The following is a 22,309-nucleotide window of genomic DNA, read 5'->3' as shown; positions in this document are numbered from 1 at the left end:
CTAATAGTTCCTTAAACCAATCATTTTCTTTCCTCTAAGCTTTAATGATAATTAAATCCTATTATTTCTATAAAAATTCTCTTTCTGATCAAGACTGTGCTCTCAGTATCGAAGACCCAGGCACCAAAATTCACAAATTCTAATAACCTCAAACCCATTACCAATATTCCTGCCTCCCGCTTCTCTATCTACCAATTCTTTCGTCACTTAAAGGAACTGCCTTTCTTAAAATTCAGTTTACAGCATTACTTTTATCTTTAAAACCTCCAACTGCCGCCAGTATCACTTCAACTTATGTTTAAAGGTCATAAGGTACTAAGTACTTTTTGTTTTCCCTATTCCACACAAACTACTCCTCGTAACTTAGTTCTCATTATTAAACAACAGATTTTCTTCTTTAGCTGTGTAAAATAACATCATTTTTAGAAAGTATTAGACTTTCCGGGGCGCCTGGGTGGCTCAGTGGATTAAGCCGCTGCCTTCGGCTCAGGTCATGATCTCAGGGTCCTGGGATCGAGCCCCGCATCGGGCTCTCTGCTCGGCGGGGAGCCTGCTTCCCCTTCTCTCTCTGCCTGCCTCTCTGCCTACTTGTGATCTCTCTGTCAAATAAATAAATAAAATCTTTAAAAAAAAAAAAAAAAAAAAAGAAAGTATTAGACTTTCCCATATAATTATTTTCATATATACCCTGTCAACAATATATCCTGTTTAGAATGCTAGTTTCCCATCAAGTGACAAGATATATCTCATTCAATATTCTGCTCAAAAGTGTTCCCTACCATTTCCAACATTTTTCCCTGGGCACACCCCCCTCAACTGAAGGTCTTCTTTACCCCACTCCGCACAGCACTCAGCATTCCCACACTCTCTACCAGTGATAAGGGAATCACTTTTCCTTTCCTCATTAAAATCTGGACAACAGCCCACAGGAGGAACTCCTCCCTTCAAAGGAATTGTCTTACCAGCTACTAAGATAACACGTTTTTCACTATAGTAATAAGAAAAGGCTGCCACTGTTCCACAGACCAAGCAAAAGCATCACCCAAAATGTGATCTAGGAAACCCGGAGGTGAGAGAAGAGTCACTTCACACACTAAACAGTGAAAGAAACCACATAAAAAAACAAAATCTAGACCTTAGATTCAATGCAATTCTACTGAAGGTTAAGTAAACTTTCTAGTAACAAAGTTTATAACCACATCTACAAAGAAAATAAAGCCATGATGACAAATCGTAATGTGCACTCACTGGAGGAGATGGATGGATGGAGGAAAAGGAGACCTAAGAGCTGAGGGAACACAATTCCCAAAGAAGGAGAATATACTGACCTGGGGAAGGGGGGTTAATTTTAAGTAGAAGCCCCTCCCCCTGTAACAGAAAGTAGTAGATAAAGGTAGATGGGGGAAGAGAGGTAAAGGAAGACTCTTTATATACAGACTCAGAGCAAGGAAGGAGTAAAACAAGAGACTTTAAGGGAGTGGTGAACATTTTAAACAGGGGAGAATAAGTAAGGACCAGAAGTAAGGCAGTTGCCTTGAAAATGGAGAGGGGAAGACAAATTCAAAGAATGCAGACTGAGTTACCTACTGGATGTGGACAGTGAAAGAGAAGGCTATGGAGTGTGACCTAAGCAACTGTGTGGCTGGAGGAGAATGGACTATGACAAGGAGTATAGAAACCATCTTAGGGGAAAGATGCAGCTCCAAATCTCCATTTCCAGAAACCCAGATTTGCAACTGCCTACTGAAGTACTAAGGTAAACATACATAAGGTTAGGTATAGATAACTGGATACTGGATCTCTCTTTCTGAATTTCCTTTTTCTTTTTTTTTTTCCTTCTGAATTTCCTAAACACCTTCCCAACCCAGGACAAATCAGCAGACGGTTTATATAAAGACAAGTCAACAGACTTTAGGATACTGTCTGAATCAGACTTCTGAGCTCTTTTCAAGGGCTCTAAACTTTTAAGCAGATCGATGGGTTTTTTACCCATTTTCAAAAACTTACAGCTTGAACAAAGTTGAAGGATTCACAATTCCTGATTTCAAAACGTATTACAAAGCTACAGTAACCAAAACAATGTGCTACTGCCATAAGGACATAGAGACCCATGGACTACAATAGGGCCCAGAAATAAATCCTTGCGTGTATGGTCCTGTGATTTTTGACAAGCATGCCACATTCAATGGACAATCTTGTCAGCAAATGCTGCTGACATAACTGGGTATCCATATGCAAAAGAATGAAGTTAGACCCTTACTTTATACCATACACAAAAAGTAACTCAAAATGATCAAAGACCTAAGCAAGAGAGTTAAAACTACAGAACGAATGGAAGGAAACACAACAGAAAAGCTTCAAGACATTAAATTTTGAAATGACTTCTTGGATATTCCACCACAAGCACAGACAACAAAAGAAAAAAAAATAAAGCAGACTTAATCAACGTTAAAAACTTGTAGATCAAAGGACACCAACATAGTAAAAAGAAACCTACCTAATAGGAGAAAATATCTGCAAATCATGTATTTACTAAGGGATTAATACCCAGAATATATAAAGAACCTCTAAATCTCAAAAACAAAAGAAACTGATTTTAAAAAACAGGCAAAAGGGGGCACCTGGGTGGCTCAGTCAGTTAGGCATCTGCCTTTGGCAGGGGTCATGATCCCAGTGTCCTGGAACTGAGCCCTGAGTTGGGCTCCCCGCTCAGCAGGAAGTCTGCTTCTCCCACTTCCTCTGCTGCTCCCCTGCTTGTGCTCTCTCTCTCTCCCCCTCATTCTCTGTCAAATAAATAAAATCTTTAAAAAATAAAAACAAAAAATAAAAACAGGGGTGCCTGGGTGGCTCAGTGGGTTAAAGCCTCTGCTTTCGGCTCGGGTCATAGTCCCAGGGTCCTGGGATTGAGCCCCGAGTCAGGCTCTCTGCTCATCAGGGAGCCTGCTTCCCCTCCTCTCTCTCTGCCTGCCTCTCTGCCTACTTATGATCGCCGTCTGTCAAATAAATAAAATCTTTAAAAAAATAAAAATTAAAAAAAGGGTTACTCCCTAAAAATAAAAATAAATAAATAAAAACAGGCAAAAGACTTGAATGGGGGGGACCTGGGTGGCTCAGTGGGTTAAGCATCTGCCTTCAGCTCAGGTCATGGTCTCAGGGTCCTGGAATCAAGCCCCGCATCAGGCTCTCTGCTCAGAGCGGAGTCTCCTTCCCCCTCTCCCTCTGCCTGTCTCCCTGCCTACTTCTGATCTGTCTGTCAAATAAATAAATAAAAACTTGGAAAAAAAAAAAAAAAAGACTTGGGGGCACCTGGGTGGCTCAGTGGGTTAAAGCCTCTGCCCTCAGCTCAGGTCTGATCCCAGGGTCCTGGGATCGAGCCCCCCATCGGGCTCTCTGCTCATCGAGGAGCCTGCTTCCCTTCCTCTCTCTCTGCCTGCCTCTCTACCTACTTGTGATCTCTGTCTGTCAAATAAATAAATAAAAATCTTTATAAAAAAAAAAAAAAGACTTGAATAGGTATTTCTCCAAAGATGACATACAAATGTCCAGTAAGCACATAAAAGGATGTTCAACATCACCAATCATTAGAGAAATACAGATCAAAACCATTTAACACCTGTTACAATGGCTATCATCCAAAACAAGCAACAAAAGTTGGCCAGGACATGCAGAAAGCGCAATCCTTGTGCACTGCTGCTGGCAATGTCAACTGGCCCAACCACTGTTGAAAACAATATGGTAGTTCTTCAAAAAATTAAACACAGAATTACCAGATGTCCTAGCAATCCTCTTCTAAGGTATATAGCCAAAAGAACTGAAGCAGGGACTCAAAAGAGATATTTGTACAACAATGTTCAAAGCAAACTTACAATAGCGAAAAAGCAGAAACAACCAAAATGCCCACGACCAAATGAATGGATAAACAAAATGCAGTACATACATATAACGGGATAAGATTAGCCGTAGAAAGGAATAAAATTTCCGATACACACTATATGAACAAACTGTGAAAATACTACACTAAGTGAAACAGACACAGAAGGACAAACACATGACTTCACTTGTACATGGTACCCAGGACAGTCAAATTCAGAGATGAAAGAAGTAGAATACAGGTCTTCCTCAACTTACATACAATAAACCCCACAGAGTTGAAAATATAATTGTAAGCTAAAAATGCATTTAATACACCTAAACTTACCGAACACCATAGTTTAGCCCAGCCTACCTTACACATGCCCAGAAAATTAGCCTTTAATTGGGCAAAATCACTAACACAAGGCCCATTTTATAATAAAGTATCCAATATCTCATGTAGTTTATTGAAAACGGTACTGAAAGTGAAAAAACAGAACAGTTGTATGGGTTCAGAATAGTTCGAAGTGTATCAGTTGTTTACCCTGGTGACCACAGGGCTGACTGGCAGCTGCTGCTCACTATCCCCTGCCCAGTATAAAGGGAGAGTATCATCAGCCACATCACTAGCCTGGGAAAAGATCAAAATTCAAAGTACGGTTTATACTGAATGTATATCCCTTTCACATCATCATAAAATCAAAAAATTTTAAGTCAGACCACTGCAAGTTGGGGATCATCCGCAGTGGTGCCAGAGGCTAGGGGAAGGGAGAAACGAGTTAGTGTTTACTGGGTATAGTCTGGAATGATGAAAAAGTTCTACAGATGGTTAGTGATGATGGTTGCACCATCACAACAATCTGAATGTCCTTAATGCCACTGAATTATACACTTTAAAATGGTTCAAATCATAAATTTTATGTAACATATATTTTGCCACAATAAAAAAAATTAAAAACCAAGAACCTACAGCTTTCCTTTTACTCTTTCAGACCTATCATTCACAATTAAGACTGTGGAGACTGTAGAATGGAACCATTTTAATGTTTCTAGCCCAGCAGTCAGGACACTGCCAGGTTCACACAAGATCCTCAACTATTTGAGAACGAGAGATGGATGATGGATAGACAGATTAAGTTCAAGCTTACACACAAAAATTTCTAAACAAATTCAGTATTTTATGAAAATCACTCCAATGTATGTTAAAACAATTTTCTAATTTAAAATTTCATAGATGCATGGGACACCTGGTTGAGATGCCTCCTTAAAAGATTATCTGTGACCATCAAAAGAAGTTAATCCCAAAAGCAATTTCCAGTCAGCTTCAAACTCCCTCCTGAATAGAATTCTGTTGCAAGCCCCAGCTCCCCCTCCTCTCCTAGAATGGAATGCCCATCCTTCTGTAAGTAGTATAATGCCCAGCTCAACTCCCCTCTGGCTCCTGACACCCTCCTGGACAGCCTCAGCCTTATTCGCTACTTCCTCTGAGCTAAAAATGCACTGTCTCCACTATCGAAGTGGCACTTATGATGGTGCTGGTACCTTAATTCACACATGGTTTGTCCCTCCAGTACTAGACTATAAACTTGTGAAGACCAAGACTTTTCTTGTTACTTTATTCCTAAACTCATTAACAAAAGGCCTTGCACGAAGTACAATTTTGTAATTTAGTGCAACTTTGGAAACTGCTGTTCCCACATCTCCCCACTCTCAACTCCCTCAGGGAAAGGGCCTTGGTAGCCAAATAATCTACAGTGAGGAAAAAAAATGAAAAATAAATTAAAAGACAGGAAGGAAATAGGAAAACCTTTTTCAATGAAATAAAATACCAAAGAAAGGACTGTGGGCCAATGTCTTCCCCAGAGAACCCAGCCCTACCATCCTAAAGAGAAGGTCCTGGCTTTGAAGACAGGGAGCAAGAACTCCCCACCCCTCAGGGGCAGGGCGGAGGGGGGGCATCAAAAACAGGCAGTAGGACCATAGAAAGGTGGGAAGAAATGGTGATCACAGGGTTAGAAGAGGAATGTTCTACTCAACCAAGCAGATGAAGTACAAGAGGATCAAGAAACAATAAAAATAGAAAAATATTAAATACTTATCAATACCACCCATTTGCAATTGTTCAGCACTTTGCAGGTTTCTTTTGTTTTCTTTTTTTCTAAGATTTTATTTATTTATTTGACAGAGAAAGCACAAGCAGGCAGAGCAGCAGAGGGAGAGGGAGAAGCAGGCTCCCCCCTGAGCAGGGAGCTAGACGTGGGGCTCGATCCCAGGACCCTGAGATCATGACCTGAGCCCAAGGCAGTAGCTTAACCAACTGAGCCACCAAAGCACCCACTTTGCAGTTTTCAAAGCACTTACACATATGCCACTTCACTGGGTCCCTATAATCTATAGGTTATGGAACAGCCCACAAATGTAGGCCCATTTTGCCCAGGGGAAAACTAAAGGTCTAAGAATTCAAATCATTTATCCTAGTTTTTCTAACTAGGCAAGGGCAAGGAGGGAGCCAAGAACACAGCACAGTGTTTTCGCTGCTGATCCAAGGCATCCCCATTATGTCCACACTGCATTTAACATGTACTTCCATTAAAAGCAGCGATCTTTTTTAAGGAAATCATTTGCACCTATGTCCTCTACAAAGACTGAATGCTCCTTGAGGGTTAAGAGATTTTTCTCTGAAACCCCACCACCAAGAAGAGACCAACATACAGAATGTGTTCAATAACTGGATTAACTCTGAATATTTGGACACTAAACCTGCTTCCATTTTACATAATATAGACCCAAAAATTAAAAGATAAGCTCAATTCAGTGAACAAATTGAAATTTTAGTTCAATTCTTTTTTTTCTTAAAGTATAATTCTTAAATGTTATTTTGAGCTTATTTTGTTAATAGAGCATAAAACCTTAACAGCTGTGTTTAAGAAACTGAAACCAGAAAATGAAATCAGACTAAAAATAACCATTAGGAATTTATATGCTGTCCTTTAATTTCCAGCCCCTCCTAGAGGATACTGGGGGATAAGGGGCAGAGGGATGACACACAAAACTTTACCTATACATTATTAACCACCAAAAATAACTTTGATCTTAAAATTTCACTCACAATCTCCTGTAACTGTATGCTAAAATTGTTCTTCCTACTACTGAACTAGAAGCCAAATTCTATTGCAATAAAAATTCCTGGGACACCTGAGTGGCTCAGTCAGTTGGGCGGCTGCCTTGGGCTCAGGTCGTGATCGCGGTGTCCTCGGATGGAGTCCTGTGTCTGGCTCCCTGCTCGGCGGGGAGCCTCCTTCCCCCTCTGCCTGTATGTGTGCTTTCTCTCTGACAAATAAATAAATTTTTTTTAAATCTTTAAAAAAAAAAATTCCTAACAGAATTTTCTAAAACTCAGGTAAGAGCACAAACAGTATTTTCAATATTGATTCATTTCAGTGTTTCTCAACTTTTCTCCATTTTTGCTCCCTAAATGAGCTTTTTCAGAATTTTTTTCCCTAACCACTGTCTCCCCCATGAAATTTTAATAAGATAGATACACCATTTGTTTATATGACCTATGTATATTTATACTTACATATAAAAAGAGTAAGAACTTTTCACCACCATCCCAGAACCAACTGGGATCCCTAGGGATCACAATAACCCCATCAGAAATACATGATTTACTTAACACGTATTGAGTAACAGTATATGCCAGGAGAGATATTCACTACCAAAAAAATTCTAGAACAGCAACACAATTTAGTTTCATAGTTTACTATGAGTTCTGACACACAGAACTAAAATAAAATGGGTCTGAAAATAGAGATCTTCTTTCTAGTGTTTGTACCCTAGTCAAGGGTCTGGCTCAGTAAATATCTGACAAATGCATGAACATTGTTAGAATTTTAGATGTGGTAGTTACACAGCTTGTGATGTCATTCAACAAGATGACCAGGGTACACAAACATCAGCTTCCTACCTCGAATCTTTTTTTTTTTTTTAAGATTTTATTTTTTTATTTGAAAGACATCACAAGTAGGCAGAGAGGCAAGCAGAGGGAGGGGGGAGCAGGCTCCCTGCTGAGCAGAGAGCCCAATGTGGGGCTAGATCCCAGGACCCTGAGATCATGACCTGAGCTGAAGACAGAGGCTTAACCCACTGAGCCACCCAGGCGCCCCCCTACCTCGAATCTCAATAACTCAAATCCAACTCACTGCAACCCTGAAACCTGGAATTTTCTGTAGTAAGTTTTCAGGAAAAAAAAAAAAAAAAAAAAGACAAGGGGCACCCTTAAGGTGCTCAGTCAGTTGAGCACCTTAAGTTTCTGCTCAGGTCATGATCTCAAGGTGGTGAAACAGGACCCTGCTTGTACTGTGCTGGGAGTGGAGCCTACTTAGGATTCCCTCTCCCTCTGTTCCTCCCCCACTCCGGCTCTTAACAAATTAAATAAATGAAGTAAAAAAATTTTTAATTAAAAAAAAAAAAAAGCAAGGCCCTTGACTGGCTCAGTGGCTGGAGCATTCAACTGGATCTCAGGATTGTGAGTTCAAGGCCCACAACGGATGTAGAAATTACTTAAAAACAGAATCTTAAAAAAAAAAAGAAAACAATGCAAAACCAAAAAATTAAACTAAAATCAGTATTATGATGAAAGCTATGTCCTCTTTCTCCAGAAAAATACAGAATTGCAGAGTGCTCAGTTTCTAAACTCCATCTGTTAACTCTAATTTAAGAACTTTTCCATTAATGTAATACGTAAACCAAATAGTTTATTAAATTTAAAAATAAATTAACTTTTTAAAATTTAAGTTTAAGCTTAAAAATGTATTTACCAAAAGCATTCTTTCTAGTAACATAATGTACTTTAATCATGATGGTATTCTTACAGCTCAGAGGCTTACCAAACAAAGAGAGAAGCAGACTATTTCCTATATATACCTGTAATACCTAAATTAAAACCCCAAACTAAATTGCATTATAATACTGCACATGCTACAGAAACCGGCAGCAGTCTTTCAATCTTTGATTAAAGAAACCTAAAGCCACAGACATCAATTCAAAATGAAACCAGAGTCTCACCTTTGGCACTTGTATTTATACTTATTAAATGGAAGAAACATGGGACAAGCACAATCTTTGTGTTGCTTTAAAAGGAGACTCTCATGAAAACAGAATGACCTAAAAACAAAGACTACAGCAACTTTGAATAACACCATTTACTCTGATTAATACCAGAAAAATTATGCTGATAGAAAGTAGGAAAAGTTTGCATGGATATAGAGGAGTGTTGGGCCAAGAATGTACCATGACTTAACAGGAAAAGCATGATTAAGTCTTTGAGACCTACACATACGCTGACACTCTAACAGTGTATTTCTTTAAATATCAAGTATGTCAAACTCCAATCAAAATAATTTCAAAGTAAAAAAAAAAACAAAACAGTAATTCTAAAGTATATCAAATACTTGGAAATATTGTATGATATCATGTATCAAATGATCCATACAGGGACCATCAGATGGTTTAAAATTAATTAATACATTATCAAATATTAAGATTAGTGACTATGTTGGCCAACTGTGAAAGAACCCCAAAGCACGAAAAATAATTTCAATAGCATAAAATTTTTTTTAAAGGTATAAATGGGGGCGCCCAGGTGGCTCAGTGGGTTAAGCCTCTGCCTTGGGCTCAGGTCATGATCTCATGGTCCTGGGATCGAGCCCCGCATCAGGCTCTCTGCTCAGCAGAGAGCCTGCTTCCCCCTCTCTCTCTGCCTGCCTTTCTCCCTACTTCTGATCTCTGCCTGTCAAATGAATAAATAAAATCTTAAAAAAAAAAAAGGGTATAAACGGGGGGCAACTAGGTGGCTCAGTTGGTTAAGTGACTGCCTTGGGTTCCGGTCACTCTGGTCATGATCCCAGGGTCCTGGGATCAAGCCCCACATCAGGCTCCCTGCTCAGCAGAGAGCTTGCTTCTTCCTCTCCCTTTGCCTGCTGCTCCCCCAGCTTGTGCCCTCTGTCAGATAAACAAACAAAAATCTTAAAAAAAAAAAAAAAAGAAAGAAAGAAAAAGAAAAAGGTACAAATGGTTCGATGAACTCCAAAAACTTATTTTTTTTTTTTTAAGATTTTATTTATTTATTTGACAGACAGATCACAAGTAGGCAGAGAGGCAGGCAGAGAGAGAAGGGAGGAAGCAGGCTCCCTGCTGAGCAGAGAGCCCAATGTGGGGCTCGATCCCAGGCTGCTGGGATCATGACCCGAGCTGAAGGCAGCGGCTTTAACCCACTGAGCCACCCAGGTGCCCCCAAAAACTTATTTCTGAGATCCTGTGTGTCTTATACTGTGTACCTACTCTTAAATACACTGGAAAAAAATGAAAATTCAATCTTTGAAAAATATGAAAAAAAGATTATTTGTACTAATAAAGGAATCATAAAATTCCAAAGCTCAGAAGCTTGTATTAGATTTTAAGTTATTAAAATCTTAGCACATGTAGAAATTCTGAGTATCTGCAGAATGATTTCTAGTTAACAAATTTAATACACAAAGATGGTATATATCACTGCATGGAGAGAAAGATTTTTAAACAAAATTATACATCTTGGTAAGTACTGTATTTCAAAACAGTGACCTTAAGAACCTTATTCCAAAACTGGAACATCTCTGTGATCAATCTTTGGAGCCAGTTTAAAGGCCATACAAAAGTCAATTCCATCACTTTAGTTACTTAACTATTTTATATTAATGTGTATTATTCAGCTGAACCACCTACTAATTTTTCAAGATACAGGATGAATTATTGCATTAAGGTTCTTGTCTACAAGCATTAGAAACATTAATAACAGACTATGGCTGGGCACCTGGGTGGCTCAGTGGGTTAAGCCTCTGCCTTCAGTTCAGGTCCTGATCTCAGGGTCCTGGGATCGAGTCCCGCGTCGGGCTCTCTGCTTGGCAGGGAGCCTGCTTCCTCCTCTCTCTCTCTGCCTGCCTCTCTGCCTACTTGTGATCTCTCTCTGTCAAATAAATAAATAAAATCTTTTTTTAAAAAAATAGACTATGGCTATCTTTTAAAAAAGACTTTAAAAAATTTTTTTAAGTATTCTCTATACCCAATGTGGTGCTCGGGCTCACAACCCAAGCTCATAACCCCAAAATCAAGAGTTGCACACTCCACCTGACTAAGCCAGGCAGGTGGCCCTTAAAAAAAAGACTTTAGGGAGTGTGAGTGGCTCAGTCAGTTGAGCGTCTGCCTTCGGCTCTTGATCCCGGGGTCCTGGGATCAAATCTGCATCGGGCTCCTTATTCACAGAGGAGCCTGCTTCTCCCTCTCCTCTCCGCTAGTGCACACACTCTCTCTCAAATAAATAAAATCTTAAAAAAAAAAAAAAAAAAGACTTTAATGCAAGGATCTTGAAGATTACAAAACTGAAAGGTGCCTGAAGGGGTGCCTGGCTGGCTCAATCAGTAAAGCAGGCAACTCTTGATCTTGGCTTTGTGAATTTGAGCCCCACGTGAGGATAGAGCTTATTTAAAAACAGACAAAAAACAAATAAAAACAAAACAAAACGGAGAACTGGAGGAAAGGTACATGGAAAACCAAGATGGAAAAGAAAGCATCAATGGGCCAGGGAGAAAGACGCTTGAAGAACCATTTCAGAGGATAGTCTGATCTCAAGGAATTGAGTCAGAAAACATTCTGATCCACCCACTGGCACTACGGTATAAGTCTTCAAAAACCCCACGGCCTGTTCCACTATCAAGATCCAAAGCCCTGGAAAAAATTATCTGAGTGGAAAAGCTTAGTTGTGACTGCACTACAAAAGGGGAGGGGTAAATGCTTCAATAGGGCATCCTAGGGCTAAACACCATGGGGGAACCCCTATAAAAGAAAGTAAAGAGGGGTAAGAAGAGAGAAGGGACACAATGTGGTAGGGAGTAAAACAATAAATGTCTACAACAGTCCAATCAGAACCATGGGAGAGAATTATTTCTCCATTTTAAATAACTTTGAGGGTCAGGGGGCTTAAAGAATTTATGTAAAACAAAAGATACATCTCAAAGACCACGACACCTCTTTCCACTTCTACTACTGCACAGGCACAATCTAAATTATACCTGGCCACCTAAAATAATTAAATCCAACATTAAAGCACTAAGATGTGCCATCAATGAAAATATTTAAAAGTATCTAACACCCAAATAAACAAAAATAGAAACACTCATAAACACAAAGAACAAACTGGTGGTTGCCAGAGGGCAGAGGGTGGGGGGGATGAGTGAAATAGGTTAAGGGGACTTCCAGTTATGTAACTCAAGGGGCGCCTGGGTGACTCAGTTACGTGTCAAGACTCTTGATCTCAGCTCAGATCTTGATTTCAGGGTCATCAGTTCAAGCCCCACATTGGGCATGGAGCCTACTTAAATAAATAAAATAAAATAAGTCAAGGGGATAGAAAGTACAACACAGGGATTAGTCAATAATACGGTAATAACTTCGTATGTTGACAGATGGTAACTAAACTTATCAAGGTGAGCACTTTGAAATGTTTATAATTGTCAAACCACTGTTATACACCTAGAACTATTATGTCAACTATACTTCAATTAAAATTTTTTAACAGAGATGCCTGGGTGGCTCAGGCAGTTAGGCATCTGCCTTCCACTCAGATCATGATCCCAGAGTCCTGGGATGGAGCCTCGCACTGGGCTCCCTGCTCAGCAGAGTCTGTTTCTCCCTCTCCTGCTTCCCCTGCTGTGCTCTCCCTCTCTGTCAAATAAATAAATCTTTAAAAAAAGAAATAAAATAAAAAATTTTAATACATATAATAAATACAACAATGATGTCCTAAGGAAATAAATAAAGTGAAAAAAAAAAATGACACGTTATTTGAGGTAATTCTCCATGAGGCATTCTGAAAACTCTACTGACTCTTGGAGGCATCTATGGAAAAATCAAAAAGTCAGGGAAAGGAAAATAGCTGGCTCATCAGCTGCCCTTAGCCTTCAAACACAGGGGAAGATTACAGGAATCTTGCTAATCTGGAAGTGGAATTCAAATTTAAACCTATCAGCCATCCTTGCTGTGGCCTCTGAAGATTTACTTCAGTATCTATGTCACTGATGCTCAATCCAGACTGAGCACTGGAATCACCAGAGAGACCTAGCATCTGTATTTTAATAAAAGCCACAAAGGAAAATCATTGGTAAAAAGGGTAAAATGTGTACCTAAATTCAAAAAAGAAAAAAAGGAAAGAAAAAATTCCTCACAATGACTTTAGAGTCACTCCCAATAGGTAATCTGAGGCCACACCATCTGCTTGTTGGCGAGCTGAGCCTTCTGTTCAGTGAAGAGAGGACAGGAGGGACACTAGATTCAGGATGTAAGTCAATGTCATTTTTTAAATACTGTAGATTACAAACGTATTAAAGACTGATAATTCAAAGAAAATGAATAAATGACAACCTATACAATATGGAGGAATGTCACAATCCGAAGCAAAAAATGCAAATGGAAGTACAAAAATGAACAAAAATTGGGGCGCCTGGGTGGCTCAGTGGGTTAAGCCTCTGCCTTCGGCTCAGGTCATGATCTCAGGGTCCTGCAGGGAGCCTCCTTCCCCCTCTCTTTCTCTGCCTGCCTCTCTGCCTACTTGTGATCTCTGTCAAATAAATAAATAAATAAATAAATAAATAAATAAATAAATAAAATCTTTTTTTTAAAAAAATGAACAAAAATTATTCTATGCTGAATTCTTAAGTAAAGCTAGTGGCTACCCTTGAGGAATAGGCAGTAACTAGAAAGACATTGAGTGGGGCTTCTGGAAAGTTGTCATGCTCTGTTTCTTGATCTAGGTGCTGTTTAACAGTTGTGTTCAGTTTGTGAAAATTCATCATACCTATGTGCACTTTCCTGCACACATTACTGAACAAAAAATAATTTTAAAAAGCTATAATGTCTCAGTTTTTGTTTTTGTTTTTTAAGTCAAAGGGGCACCTGGGTGGCCCAGTGGGCTAAGCATCTGCCTTAGGCTCAGGTCATGTCCCAGGCTCCCAGCTTCTGCCCCTCCTGCCCCTCTTGTGCTCTCTCTTGAGTGCACTCTCCCCTCCCCCATGAGTAAATAATATTAAAAAAAAAAAAAGTAAAACTAATATTCACCACTTTACAATTTCTTTACACTTTTTCTCAACTCTTTGAATTCAAATACAATAGTTATCTCTCTCACACACACACACACACACACATAATCTATCATTAATAACCTGCCTAACCTTAAAATTTAGGTTTTAATATCTTAAGAGTACCCAAAGACAACAAAGATGGATGCTAAGCTAAAGCAGTGTATTTATGAAGCTATATACTGTGCCTAAAACTTGGAACTTAGTATTAAACATAAATTAAAATCTAATATTAACAAGCATAAATGCCTAGACTCTCAGTAAGAATAATTCCTGACCTCCTAAAAAGAATGATAATGGGGGGGGGGGAGATCTCCCAAAACTTATGGAGAAGGTGACAGGTTTAGTTATTAGTATTGTAAAGATGTGACAAAAGAAGTTATCTAGGTTAATGCCTAAAACCTAAATCTAAAGCAATGCCAAATCCCAAGCCCACCTACCTCCACTTCAATTCCCTGCCTGCAAAAAGGGAAATAAAAAATTTCTCTATGTGACTATTGAAATCAGCAAGAAATAGTCAGAACTGGCTTGTGTCTGGACATTAGCCACAATATAGCAAAGTATAGTGACTCCTGACATGAACACAACACATGGTTTCAATTACCTGCCACCAAAGAAATTTAAACTGTCTACATTTGTTAAGTACCATTAAGCTTGAACAAATTCTTTGGATTATCTTCATGAAAACCAAGCACAAAAACATACCAAGTTAATATGCTTTAGCTTTACCTTTTCCAGTAACACATACTTGAGGAAAAAAAGGGGCTTTTTCACTCTAATTTCTCACTTGAAGTGACTCAAATCCAAAAGCTAATTTGGGTTTTAGTTGGGGTTTTTGTTTCTTGGTTTTGTTAAGTTTTAATTTTATGCACAGGACATATCCCTTCAGAAAACTATCATAAACCAAAATGTTCATATAGGAATATAGATGACTTGCTTTCTTCATTTTTTCTGTATTTTCTAAAATGCTATTTTTGTTCCAAAGGAAAAAGATAAAGAGTTAAAAGAAAAATGTGAATTACCAAGATTCTAAATTGTGAAGATTCTAAATTGTGAAGCAGGTTGAATACTTTCTAAAATCACACTTCTAGGACACTCGACAGACCATCCCCCACTTAATTTTTTAGCTTTATGACGGCACAAAAGTAGTACTTCAAATTCTGATATTTTCCTGGGCTGGTGATATGCATACAATTTGCTAGGCACAACCCCGCGATCACAAGCATAACTAACAATACACTTAAAACCATTGTTTTTCACTCTCAATATACCATTCAATAAATTACATGAAATATTCAACATTTCATTATAAAATACACTTTGTCATAGAGGATTCTGCTCAACTGTAGGCTAAAGTAAAGGTTCTGAGCACATTTAAGGTAGGCTAAGCTAAGCTATGATGTTTGGTAGATTAGGGGTATTAATTAAATGCATTTTCTGGGATGCCTGGGTGGCTCAGTTGGTTAAGCAGCTGCCTTCGGCTCGGGTAGTGATCCCAAGGTCCTGGGATCAAGTCCCACATCAGGCTCCTTGCTCAGCGGGGAGCCTGCTTCTCCCTCTGCCTCTGCCTGCCTCTGTCTGCCTGTGCTCACTCTGACAAATAAATAAATAAAATCTTTAAAAAAAATTAAATGCATTTTCAACTTAAAAGTATTCAATTTATGATGGGTTTATCAGAACATAACCCTATCATAAGTTGAGGAAGATCTGCAGGTTGTTTTCCCACAGAACAGAAAGGAATTTCAGAGTCTGCTTCCAGAACTCAGTAATTAATAAACATACTGAGCCCCTTTAACACCAGAGGGATATCTTTTCAAGTGATCATCATTAAAACTTGCAAATGGGAAACCTTGGTATTGCAAATATTCTAGACATTTCTATCAAAGTAAATTTTAATTCACTAAATTACTAAATACTAGAAGGCCACAGTCCACAGACAACTCACCTTTATCTAGTAAGTTTTGGTGAAATAAGACTAAATTGTATTACAAAGACTAAATTTTTTGCCCACCTTTGTGAATTGGGAAAACTTTATTAAAAATCGAAACAAAACTTGGATATTTCTGTATTTTCTGTATCTGACTCTCAGAATGTACTGTTTGTAGATTCCATGCCGAGATAAAACAAGCTTCTAGAACTACCAAACCATATGTGATTTACAGAATATCCATTCACCTGGCTGACTGGCTGCAAATCTCTAAAAATAGTCATTTTTGTAAATAAATCGATATAGGATGAAGAAAATACAGGAAAACGTTAATGACAGAACCTATGAGGAGAATATACATGTCCACTTTAGCAGTTTTCTTCAAGTTCCCTATGTGTGAAAATTCTCTTAAGATACTAAACTGAAAATAATCTTTCGAAGTCACAACACGAAGACAGATCTATAGCAACTTTAACCTACCTATGGCTGTGAGACCTTTCTTCAAATCAAAACCAAACATTTTAAGCAGCCCCCAAAAAAGTCCTTCCTTAAGACATCAAGATTTTCTGCAGACTAATCAACTGACAAAATATAAAAGTGGTACTAAAAATAATCTCTTACCCAAAGCAAGGTTTACCTAAGAAGTCATTTTCCAGAAGGTGTCATGTGAATTTTGTTGGACTTTTAACTTTATTAGATGCAAAAAGAACTTTTGCCTCCATTACCATTTCACCGAAATTTTTCAAAATTCCAAACGATACCCCTTAAGTTTGGTGGGATTTTTTTGTTTTGGTTTGGTATGTTGTTGTTTTTTTTAATCTCCCGTAAAGCAGATCCGTGGAGCCCTCCCAGATTCTAAAACCTGCAAAACCCAGGAGAGTTCGGTTCCAGGTGTTTCACTCTAACGGGCAGTCTCCAGGTGGAATTGTACCCTGGGGTCTACACGGGTCAAACACGCGGAAAAAGGAAGGAAGACATACAGACTGCCAGGGAGTCAAAATCAAAGGAGTGACTGTGTGAGGAGGAAGGGAAATCCAAGCAATCGGTGCGGAGAGGACCTGGAAGCACCGGGCCGACTGGGCGCTCAGCTCAGGAACTCCGGAGGGCAGACGCGCAGAGCCGGAGGCCGGGCTCCCGCCTGCGCCCGGGCCCAGCGCCGACCGCCAGACTCCGGCCGCCCCCGCCCTGCCCGCCGCGCCCGCACCTCTCGGTCCTTGAGGCCCAGCAGGAGCACCTCCTCCATCAGGGTCAGCCGTGTTTCCTTGGAGTCGCCCTTGTCGTCGTCGTCCTGCTCGTCGCGGCGGCTCTGCGCGTCGTCCTCGCCGCTGCCGCCGCCGCCGCCCGCCACCCGCTCCTTGTCAGCGGCGTTGCGGGAGGCCTCGGTGCGCCGCTGCACCAGGCCCGAGCTGCGCTGGGTCAGCGAGGTCATGGCTCCCGCCAAGACGCCGCGCCGGGCCGAGAGGGACGCGGGACCTACCGGGTCTCCCTCCTCCTCCCCCCGCGGCCCCTGACCCGGGCTTCCGTGTTAAATCCCGGCTCCGGGGCGACGTCCGTCGGCAGCTGGGCGGGGGGCAGTCATGGGGAGACGGGTCGGGGCGAAACGGGCGGGCCAGGCGCCGGCGAAGCGGAGGAAGAGCTCTTCCCTCCTGCGGCCGCGGGCCCCGAGACAGCGCGAGCTCCTAGGTAGAGAAGGAGGTGGTGGCGGCGGCGGCTGCGCCTTCCCAATATGGCGGCGCTGACTGACGTCACCGGAGGATGTGGCACAGCCGGCGCGAGGCGGGGCGGGCCGGGAGAGCACCGGAAGCGCCGGGAGGGGACCGGGCGGCGGGGGCGAGGGCGGGGATCCGCCGACTAGGATCTTCTTCCCGGGCTCTGGGGTCTCCGCCGGCGCTCGCCCTCCCGTGGCCGCGGAGCCCGCGGTCCCCCCCCCCCCCGCCGTGGCCCGTGACGTGTTCTCCTTTCGTCCGTCTCTCCCTTCGCCTGTGGAGAAATCGGTCCTGCAGCCAGAGACTGGCGAGGCCCCCCCACGAATGGGGGAGACGTGGCCTTGGGGCGGCGGACACCGCTCTGCCTCAAGGCATGCCCTTACCACCCCAGACACCACTGTCCTCCGAGCAGGCCGCGGGCGAGGGGGAGGGATGGGGGGAGGACGGGGGGAGGGCGGGGACACGGCCTGGAGTCGGGGGTCCGCGAGAGAAGCGGGAAGGACTTTGCTCGCTACTGCTGGGGCGAGGAGAGAGTTCGCTCTCTGCCCACGCGCCCTGACCCTTCAGGAGGAATAACTCCATTTAAATGGCTTGGAAGTGGGCTTTTAGTGTTTACTACGTGTATTAAAGAGAGGTTAAAACTTTTTCCTCGCCTCCCGACTTGTAAAGTGGCCTCCCGACTTGTAAAGTGGCCGGGCGCCGCGAGTAGTTAGTGCTGTACGCGTCGGTACACTTGACCTTAAAGACCTTTTTATACAGACAATAAACCCGTTGGGTTTCATGCCACGTCTTTGTACAAATTAAATCTCCCCCATTTTTATCACCAGGTGAAATCCTCTTGTCGTGCTTGACAGTTTATGCAAGTTCTGTTAGAGCGTAGATGTCAAACCTGAGGGGGAGTTTGGGGGGCCGGAAGGGTGGAGCTTATAAACAAAACATCCAGAAATGGTATTGTATGCCATGCGGTGTTTTCAAAAATCAGCAATGACCACAGGCTGTGGCTGCAGAATGACTTAGACAGGAGATATATTGTAACAGGACTTGAGCTGTAATAAGTGATAAACGCCCACAGTAAAACTCTCCCATAGAACATTCTCGCTACAGAGTTCTCTCTCCTCCACAAACCCATTATCCGAAACTACTGGCTGCACACCCTCACCACCCCAAACCCTAGAAAGTGAAAATGCTAAATCTGAGGTGGGAAGAGAGCAAGGTGAGCACAAAGTAGACCCTCTCTTTTTCGTATCTTACAGACCCCCATTCACATCCCCTTCAACCCCCTTTTTTTCTTTTATTTCTCTCCCAGTTCTTTCCCAAATAGCTTTAAATATCTCTTTTTAAAAGATATGTAAGTAATCATTTGTTTCCTATAGTCAAGTACATATAGTTCAAGGAGTATAAAAATAAATATAGTGAAAAATATTCCTTCCAGCCCAGCCACTGCTCACCCCATTGTTCTCCTCTTCTCTTCCCAGGGTGATTTCAAAATACTTAAAATTCTCGGATACTCCTCTGAAAAGAGAAAACCTAACTCTCCTTCCCTTGAGTGTAGGCCTGACTCTGACTCTTCAAATGAGTAGACTGTGGCAGGTGTGACTGTGTGTGATTTAGACTAGATCATAAAAGTCTGCAGCTTCTTTCCTTGTGCTGCCGCTCCCTGTCCCTCTCCTCTGTCTCTCTCTCGGATCATTCACTCCGAGAGGCCGGCTGCCATATCATAAACATTCACGCAGTTTTATGGAGTGGTCCAGCTGGGGACAAGCTGAGGCCTCAGGGGCAGAGTCCTAGGAGTGAGCCATTCTGGGAAACAGCTCTCCCAGCCCCAGTCAAGTCCTTAGCTCACAGGTGATTGCAATCTCATCAAAGACTCTAAGGCAGTCAGTACCACTCAGCTAAGCCATTCCTGAACTTTTGAGCTACAAAAACAAATTCTGGTTGCCTTAAGATGCTAAGTTTAGTTAGCATCTTATGCAGTTATGCCTTAATAGGTATTAAAATATTTGGGTACTTATACAAACAAATAGGTGACAACTAATAACATTTTTATGAAAATCAGTGTTGTGTAGCTGGCTTGATCAGTAGAGCATGCAACTCTTGATCTGGGGATTGTGAGATGCAGCCCCACATTGGGTGTAGAGACTACTAAAAATACATAAATAACCTTAAAAAAATAAAGATTTTATTTATGTATTTGACAGAGAGACTGTGAGCGAGCACTGAGCAGCAAAGGGAGAGGGAGAAGCAGGCTCCCCACCAAGCAGGGAGCCCTATTCGGGATGAGCGGGACTCTCAAACTCAGGACCCTGGGATCATGACCTGAGCCAAAGGCAGTCCTTTAACCAGCTGAGCCACCCAGGCACCCAATAGCACTGTTATAAAATCAATACAGGGAAACGTCACTAAAGTAGAGGTCAGGAGGCTGGAAAGGGGAGGCTACAAGGGAGAGCCATAACTATTATGCATTCCTTCGGTGTTCCCAAATAAACCCATTTTTGCTGGTAAAATAACCAACTTCTACTAACCCTTTCTTGGCTATCCTTCCAGAGAATTTTATTTTATATATATTCAAGCAAGTATGAAAATGGTTTCCTTCCTTTTTTATGCAAATAATAGCACATAGTACACATTGTTTTGTATCTTAATTTTTTTCACTTAATGTTGGAAAACATTCTGTATCAGTGCTTAACAGCTTCTTCATACTTTGGTCCAGCTGCATTGTGTTCTATTGTAATGTACTTTTTTCTTGAGTCAACCCCCTGTAGATGGACATTTAGGATTGTTTCCAATTCTTTGCTATTACAAACAATACCATAATAAATATAATGAATTGCCGCATGTATTTTGTCCACAAAAATGCATGCTCATTAATGATTAATTAATGAGATTTTTACATAACCTCATCATTTGTTTTTTCAGAGGTTTTCAAGCACTTTTCCTTGTTTATTTTCCACAAGCTAGACTTCAAAATCACCTTACTTGGAAAGAAAGAAAAAGAAGGAAAAAAGGAAAGAAAGATATGGTATTTTGGGAATCGTATATATTCTTAACAACAGTGACCGTTTATTTATGACTGCTGAGGATGGGGCAGGCATGTTCCCCAGTAACCGCCACCAGAATCCTGCAGACGAGGTAGGGCTCCTCCAAGGAAACACCAACCACCCCAGCAGCAAAGCCCTTCAGCATGCTTCCTGCCCAAGAGGAGGAACCTGGAAGGACACGGGAAATAGCACTTCAGGTGGGTAGTTGAAGTTCCCCTTTCTCTCCTCAGATGGGTCACTGAGATCTTTTCTATAATTTCTCAGCAGCACTTAGCTGTGGCAAGTTCAACACCACATTCCTGATGTGTCTCTCTGCCCTTTACCCTTCCCCTCATCCTCGCTCCTGTTCTTGGGAGTTAACACGCTCTCTAACAAAATAGTGGCACAAAAGCCTTTGTCTTAGACTCTGCGTTCTTGAAATCCCGGATTAAGACACTCGTTTTACTTGTGAAGAAACTGCAATTCAGAGAAATTAAGTAATCTGTCCAATATGTCACATCTGGTCAATTGCGAGCCTGCATTAATGAAAAACATTTTCATTAGAACTCCGGTCCTTAATTCAATCATTAAACAAATATTCATATGTATATATATTTGCCATATACCAAGCACTGTGCTAAGCAATGAGGATATTATAAAAAAACAAAAGAGACACCAGTCAATTTTCATGAGGCTGTGTAGTAGAGGGCACAGATATTAAGCAAATCATCACACATTAATGTAAAATGGAGAGCTGCTTTGAATATATTTGCATACAGAAGGAATATAGTATTATGAGAGCATATATTCTCGAATATATGAGAAATTTATATTTTAACTGGGACTCAAGGAAAGCAACTCTGAGGAAGCCGTAAGCAAAAGAATGAACAGTAATTACTAAACCAAACCTCATTCCTGAGGGAATATAGCATGTGCAAAGGCCCTCTGGCAAGGAGAGATCATGGGATGATGGAGAATGAAATAGAAAAACATTTAGGTGGACGCCTGGGTGGCTCAGTCAGTTAGGCCTCTGCCTTCCACTCAGGTCATGATCCTGGAGTCCTGGGATCTAGTCCCACATGGGGCTCCCTGCTCAGTGAGGAGTCTGCTTCTTCCTCTCCCTCTGCCCCAACTTGTGTTCTCTCTCTCTCTCTCAGAAATAAATAAATAAAAATCTTAAGAAAAAACACAAACTGGGGCACCTGGGTGGCTCAGTGGGTTAAGCCTCTGCCTTCAGCTCAGGTCATGATCCCAGGGTCCTGGGATAGAGCCCCGAATCAGGCTCTCTGCTCATCAGGGAACCTGCTTCCCACCCCCGCCTGCCTCTCTGCCTGCCTCTCTGCCTACTTGCGATCTCTGTCTGTCAAATAAATAAATAAAATCTTAAAAAAAAAATTTTTTTTCCTTAAAAAAAAAAACCACAAACTAACATTTTGGCTAGGCTAAGGGGGAGAGTGTTGTCAAAAACAATAGTGACAGACAAGGATCAAATCATGCAGTGCCATAAGTCCATTTAAAGATTTTGGTCTTGGGGTGCCTGGGTGGCTCAGTGGGTTAAAGCCTCTGCCTTCGGCTCAGGTCATGATCTCAGGGTCCTGGGATTGAGCCCTGCACCGGGCTCTCTGCTCAGCAGAGAGCCTG

At 41.4% G+C, this 22,309-nt stretch overlaps 1 protein-coding gene across 1 annotated transcript in view; it reads right to left on the bottom strand.

Annotated features, from left to right (window-relative positions):
• Window positions 1-17,929, bottom strand: part of GOLPH3 (golgi phosphoprotein 3) — a 55,326-nt gene extending 37,397 nt beyond the window's left edge. Inside the window, exon 1 of the mRNA XM_080805055.1 lies at window positions 17,150-17,929. Coding sequence (XP_080661181.1) covers window positions 17,150-17,374 — 225 coding nt within the window. The 5' untranslated portion in view covers window positions 17,375-17,929. The remainder of the gene's footprint in view (window positions 1-17,149) is intronic.
• Window positions 17,930-22,309: the final 4,380 nt, after the last annotated feature.

The sequence above is a fragment of the Martes martes genome (assembly GCF_963455335.1).
Source record: "Martes martes genome assembly, chromosome: 5".
NCBI lineage: Eukaryota > Metazoa > Chordata > Mammalia > Carnivora > Mustelidae > Martes > Martes martes.
This window is presented reverse-complemented; position numbering and strand designations above follow the sequence as displayed.